This window comes from Hippopotamus amphibius, chromosome 17 (genome assembly GCF_030028045.1).
Source record: "Hippopotamus amphibius kiboko isolate mHipAmp2 chromosome 17, mHipAmp2.hap2, whole genome shotgun sequence".
NCBI lineage: Eukaryota > Metazoa > Chordata > Mammalia > Artiodactyla > Hippopotamidae > Hippopotamus > Hippopotamus amphibius.
Window position 1 is genome coordinate 6,928,741 of NC_080202.1, and position 6,698 is coordinate 6,935,438.

Below are 6,698 nucleotides of genomic sequence, written 5' to 3' on the forward strand. Positions count from 1 at the left end.
TGTTGTGAACTTATATTTTAATTGTTGTATCTTGGAGATAGATTCCATCTTAGAGATTCCATCACCTGTGAGTGTATGTACCCATCCATTCATGTACATCAGACTTTTTAAATAGTTGAATAGCGTACAAGTGTATGCTTGTATCCAGGTTTATTTCATCGTTCCCCTAACTGATTTTTGTAGGCCTTTCAGATCGTTTCAGAGTGTTTGCCAGTGCCAGCGAGGCTGTTACTATAAATGCATCTCAGGAGTTAGGGGGTGGAGGGAACAGAATCTGCATATAGACAGGGTAGAGATGGGGGGTGGGGGGTGCTTGGTCAGAGGCTGGTAATCATTTTGCTGCGTGTTTCCAAGTTGCTCTCCAGAGAGGCTCGCCTGCCAGTAGCTCTACAAATGCCTGTTCCCTAAACTCTTGTTAGCATCGTGTGCAATCAGACTTTGACATCGAAACTATCTGGTGAAAAATAGTATTTTGTTTCTAATTTAATTTACACTGCTTTTTCAGTGGAGTTGAGCACATAAATCATCTGTGGCTTTTTTTTTTTATGATTCACTCACATCCTTTCCCTATTTTTGTCAAAAGGCTGGCCTTGTTCTTATTGACTGATGGATTGATAAGGATTATTTATGTTAGGAAAGTTAACTTTTTGTCATTTGAATTGCAGATATTTTCCATAAGTTGTTTATTTTTTGCTTTTGTTCCTTGTATATCTTTTTTTTTTTTTTTTTTTGGCTTATTTAATCTTCACCATGGCTCTATGAAGGTACCATTATTATACCCATTTTACAGATGAGGAAACTAAGGCACAGGCAGAGTGAATCAACTTGTCCAAGATTGCATGGCTGGTAAAGAGTAGAGCTGTAAGACAGCCCATGGTTCCAGAATCCATGTCCTTAACCTGTACCATTCAGGGGGTCTGATTTCAAACCCTTGGGATGCCTAGAGAAGAGACAACACACCCGCCTTCACCTACACTATTTCCTGACATTGCAGAAGTTCCTGGGGTGTGTTCTCAAAATCAGGATCAACAAATAAGGCTTTGGGCATTTCATATTGTATTTATAGGGTTATCCCACCCACGGTCAGGCACAGGCTCTTGGTGGGAATGCGTCTGCAGTGAAATAGCCACTTTCTTCCCTCCGGTTCAGTCTTTCTTGGGATCAAGGGCCCAGTCTTGGCTTTGAACCAAGGGCAAAATGAACAGAGCCATTGATTCAGGTTCTGTTACTCAAGGCTTAGCTCCCAGCTAATGGTGTGTGGGTCCCTGGGAAGTGAACCCTAAGCCAGCCCCTGGGTCATGTGGGCGTAACCCTTCCCCATTTTCTTTCACTTTCATATCTGAATACACGTGAGCAAGGTGGTGCCGTTATGGGGACCCCTTTGAAGAGTTCGTTATCTCTGGGTTCACTCATGAGTTTTCCCATCATGAGCAGAGACCACTATGTCTTCCTCGCGCTGGAACCCTGTGATGGTCAGGAGGCTACACGCAGACCACGCTGTGCTTCTCCAGCTGTGATGTGCGCTTGGATCACCTGAGGATCTTGTGAGAATAGTTTCTGATTCACTAGGTCTCGGAGACATCCTGAGATCGCATTTCGAGCAAACTCCCGGGGCTTCCTGATGCTGCTGGTCCAGGAATGATGTCCTGTGTAGCAAGGGTCTGGGGTGCTGGAACCTTAGTACACTTTGCAGTTACTTGCAGTTTGTTTTCTTTCTAATTATAAAACGTTTCAAACACACGTATGATTACAGAAAATAACACACCGGCCATCAAGATTGCGTAGTTGGTTTCAGGTCGCTCTCTTACGAGATAAAATTCTATAGAAAGAGCTCGTCCCTTCCCACCCACCCTCTCTCTGTTTTCCGAGGTAAACACTACCCTGGAATGGGCGTGTTAAGCTCTGGTGCCTGTTTTTATACCACTACTGCACATGAATGAACCATAGACCATCAGACACATTATTCTGTGTTTCAGAATGACATTCTGCTGCGTGTACACACGCACACACACGCACAGGATTTGCAAGTACCAAGTTGCTTGAGACACGTTTCAACCAAGCAGGACTCTCCAATGTGAAACTACCATCTTTAGAGGAGGAAGCATTCTCTTTAGAGGAGGAAGCTCATGATAGAGTGGGGGGGTCCTAGGAGTACCCCCCAACCCCATCATACATACACTCTTACTGAGGAACCCCCTTCCTGAGTTTTCAGTGTCTGGAGTCAAGCTCAGATGGACGCTCTGAAGCCGGTCTCTTGTAAGGCTGGGTTGCACCCTTCCTTCACTGTGCACCTCCTCCCCACCCCCTAACTTTTCGGTGGCCTCCATCACCCTGGCTGTGGGGTGCAGGTGGGAGAGGGCCGCCATGGTAAGGACAGGACAGAGTGTGACGGTGGCCTTGGCCCTTTCCAGGAGATGACCTCATGCGCTGTGTGGACCTCTACAACCAGGCCCAGTCCAAGTGGTTTGAAGAGATGGTGACCACCACACTGGTGAGTGATCAGAGATGCATGAGCATGGCGGTGCAGGGGCAGACGCTCAGGAAGCCCTGGGTGGATGCTGGAGGACAGGCGGGCCGCGGGGTGGAGGTAACCATGGAGATGGTCATCAGATCTGCTCTAGTGTTGGCACCGAGACCTCAACTCCGGGCCAGCCTACGTGGACTCGGGTGCTTGCCCTGGCACTTCCTAGCTGAGTGAACACAGGCAGCGATGGGCTCTTGCTACATCCTCCTGAAGGGTCAAGGTCAACTGAGCAGACAGTGGTCCCTTTAGGAAGAATAGCCAAGCTGAGTATTTCTGTGAATTCAGTGCCCGCTGGGTGGATGGTGAAGCGGGGCTGGCACTTGGGCCACTGAGCCAGATGGGAGAGAAAGCGTAATGCCAGGTGCTTCTCACACCGTCCGGCTCCCCCAAGCACCCCCGTCCATCTGTCCATCGAGCATGGGACTGACTCTCTGCCTTCCCGAGGCGCCAGCTCACCAGAGCAGATTAGAGGCCTCCCCCAGGGACAGCGACCTCATTTTCCTCCTGGTTAATCTCCTAATTAAGCTCCCTGCTTTACCCACCCCCCACCCCACCCCGGTTAATCACCTGGGCGGTGACCTCGTTGTGCCCAGCATAGCAGCTGGATACCCTAAATTCCAAAGATGCAGAGCCACCTAGGAACCAAAGGGCAGGCCCTTTCCGCTTTTCCCTTTGACAGGGGCCACCCAGCTCCTGGCCCTCCTGCCTCCCCTGGCCTGTCTCTGACCCGTCCCTCAGCCCTCGGGGTGGACAGAGGAGACGAGGCCGCCCGGCAGAGGCCCAGGGACAAAGCCCCAGGAACTGGAGAAGCTCCTGCACGGGTCCCATTTGTCCACCCCATCGGGGCTGGGGCCGCACCGGCGCAGAGGCACGTTGAAGAGCACTGCAGACCCTGGTGCCAGTCCCGCTCCTCCCATAATTCCCCGTCACTTTGGGCCAGCAGTGTTCCCTCTCTAGGTGTCCATTCCCTTGTTTGGAAAATGTGGGTAAGATCAGAACCTCTCTCTTAAAATTATGATGAGGACAAATTGAGCAATGCACCGAAAGCTCTTGGCACTCACCGGGCCTGGCGGAACAAGATTCAGGGAACCGTAGCTGCTGCACCATCAGCTACGCCTTCAGCCCCCGATACGGGGCGGGTTCATCAGACCCCAGAAGGTCAGGCGGGGTGGGGTATACGTAGGCGGCATCTGTGTTTTGTGTATAGGGTGGTGTGGGACCTGCGTGGGGGGAAGGTCCCCAGGTTGAAGGGACACCCCCCGAGGTCCCTGCTGGTTTCCTTCTCTGCAGGAGCTGGAGCGGCTGGAGGTGGAGAGGGTGGAGATGATCCGGCAGCATCTGTGCCAGTACACGCAGCTGCGGCACGAAACCGACATGTTCAACCAAAGCGTGAGTTCCCCGCCCCGGGCCGAGGCCAGCTGGGCCCCTGGGGGACACGGGGCTGGGGAGAGCCGTGGCCCTGTGCCGTGGTGGCAGATTAAGTAGCTGCTACAGATGAATCTGTCCTGAAGGTGGGCAGGGGCTGGGGCCTGCAGGTGACCTCTTGGGATGGACATGTCAGTTACCACAGATGTCCACGTGAGTCCATCCCGCGTGCATCACATAGATGCGTTATGATAGTTAAAATAGCCGGCGATGTCCTTGCCTCCCCTGGCGAATTTCTTACAATGCTAGAACTATTCGAAACCTCTCAAGCCGAAGTTGCGTTTGACCTGTTCTCAGGTGGTGCATGTGGGGACAGATGGCAGGAGGCACAGGTCACAGACCCAGAGCCCTTGGGCCACCTGCCCTTTCATCCGCCCCGAGGTCTGCTGGGTCACGTGAGCCAGGGAAAGCAGAGTAGAGGCCAGAGCTCCGAGCCCCACCGTTCCCGCCCGCCCTCCCCCACGTCCGTCCCTCGCGTGGGCCTCCTCAGGGCCCCACAACCCTCTAGAGAGGCTGCTCTGACAGGCGCGAGGGTGTGAGCAGCACAGCTCAGAGGATACGTCCCCGGCTCAGCTGCCGCCTCTGACCGTGTCCTCTCTTCTCCACCCCTTGCAGACAGTGGAGCCTGTGGACCAACTGCTTCGAAAAGTGGACCCAGCCAAAGACAGGGAGCTGTGGGTGAGAGAGCACAAGACAGGCAACATCCGCCCCGTGGACATGGAGATCTAGACGCCCGGCCTGGGGGTCCTGCCGAGGAGGGGCTGGGGGGTCCCGCGGAGAGGAGGTGGCACTCCTGCTGCGGGGGGGGGGGGGCCTGCTGCCCAGCGGGGCTGCCCTCCCACCCGGTCTCCTGGTCCACTGAGGAGGCGGGACAGTGATGCCAGAAGGGCAGCCCGGGTGGCCCGCCCCACGGGGAGCTCCCCCGTGTTCCCAGGCCGAGAAGGTAGATCCACAGCCCCGCCCTTGTCTCCGAGCCTGAAGCCCCCCGAGGCCCGTGCCGTGCTTGCCACTCCAACAGCGGACCGAGGCTGGAACTCTGTGGTCCCTGCTGCGCACCAGAGGGGTCCCCTCCCCACCCAGAGCCAGCTGTGTCACACCAGCGTGCGTCCCTGGAAGCCCCGAGGCCCTTCCTGCAGCTGGCCCCCTTGTCTCCAGGGCTTTGGAGGGGCGGGGGAGGGAGGTCTCCGTCTCCAGGCCAAGGGTCAGGATCAGAATTGCGGACAGAAGGCACCGTTCAGCGCAACAGCCCGCACCCAGAATCCTTTGCAGCAGTCCTCCCTCTTTATTTTTTCCCGTTGCATATTCTGGGAGCCCAGATTCTGGCTCTTCTCTGCTAGTCTTCTTCATTGGGAGTCTAGGGAAGTCTTGGGTCTGTTTTCCCAGACTGACCCTGCCTGGAGAGGTCAGGATGGAACTACCTCATTCAGCAAATTTGCCCCAAGTTGAAACATCAAATCGTGTTTCCTCTTAGATCAGGCATCAGTGTCACGTGCTCTCTCCGGGCATCCCAGTCCACCCAACCCACAGCCGCTTCCTCAGGGAAGCGCCCTCCTCCACCCTCGCCAGTCCCGGGGGCTGGGTCAGTCCCACGTGGGAGGTGGGTTGGAGCAAGTCTCTGTCTCCCCCCAGATGGCTCCGCCTGCCTGTGCACGGTGGGGTTGGGACCACTGTCCCATGTACGGCTCTCACTGGTGGGCACTGTGCAGGCATCGCAGACTCCCGTGGCCGCAGAGACGTTTCACCACCCAGGCAGTCCGGCACCTTGGCCTCTCAGCTCCTCCTGCACATTCCAGAGCCCCGCACGGAGCCCGGGCTTGGTGCTGGTACCCCCTTGCCCTTTCCCCATCTCCCCGTTCCTGGGAGAGCCTGGTCTGAGCGTGACCTTGGAAGCTTTCAGCACTGCCATCAGGTCCTCACTCATCACTTTCTCCCTTACACGTTAAATCTTGAGAATCAGCTCGAGGGGACCAGAAGAAGAAAAGGGCTGGAGGAGGTCAGACAGCTCGCAAGGGGTGCATTCTAGCCTGGAACCCACACCCTGAGAACCCATCTTTCTTGTTAACCTTTCCCATTGATTACTTTGGATTCACAGGACTCATAGGTCTCTCATAAGGGCAGACGCCTAAGAGGACAACTCACTGGTCCTTCTCGCCGTCGTTCATGCTGGTAACTGATGACTTGTGGTTCTCGAATCTTTTGGCACCTCTGTCTTTGAGCCAGTGTGGCGCTCATGGTCCTAATAGAAAGATGCCAAATAGCCTAAAGCCTAAAACCAAGCTTCGCCACTTTTCTCTTCTTATTGAAACATCCCAACCAGAAAGGTCAACGGGAAGGCCTTCACCCGCATGAAGGCCATCAGGACGGATCTGCATCTGCATTGGAGCAGCACTCCTTCTGGTCTGGGGTTGGGCTATGACACCAGCTGCCAGTTTGGGGTTATCATTTCTTTGGTTTCTTTATTAAAAATGGGTGCTAGCAGTAATTGCTTTGTGGCTTAGTAAACTAGTTTGTGGATGATTTTCTGACATTCAAAGCCAATAGCCTCGTTATTAACACAGATACTCTGCGTGTGATACGGCTCATTGATTTTGTTCTCTCATCCCCATCTGAGGATTCCAGAGTCTTCTCTCCTTCCCTGGGGCTCTCTTGCCTCTTCCAGGGTAGCCGGAGTTGGCCCCCTGTGGGCCAGTCTCTTTTCCGAAGTCATTCTTTCCCCCTCATCCTTTTCCCTCGGTCTCAGCCCCTCCAC

General features: G+C 54.4%; 1 protein-coding gene across 8 annotated transcripts in view; it reads left to right on the plus strand.

Annotated features, from left to right (window-relative positions):
- GAS7 (growth arrest specific 7) overlaps positions 1-6,430 on the plus strand; it is a 192,471-nt gene extending 186,041 nt beyond the window's left edge. For all 8 annotated transcript variants that reach the window (XM_057714434.1, XM_057714435.1, XM_057714436.1 and 5 more), the window contains 3 exons: positions 2,412-2,491; positions 3,815-3,913; positions 4,565-6,430. In XM_057714434.1, the coding sequence (XP_057570417.1) occupies positions 2,412-2,491; positions 3,815-3,913; positions 4,565-4,678 (293 nt within the window). In that variant the 3' untranslated portion in view covers positions 4,679-6,430. The remainder of the gene's footprint in view (positions 1-2,411; positions 2,492-3,814; positions 3,914-4,564) is intronic.
- The last annotated feature ends 268 nt before the right edge of the window (positions 6,431-6,698 follow it).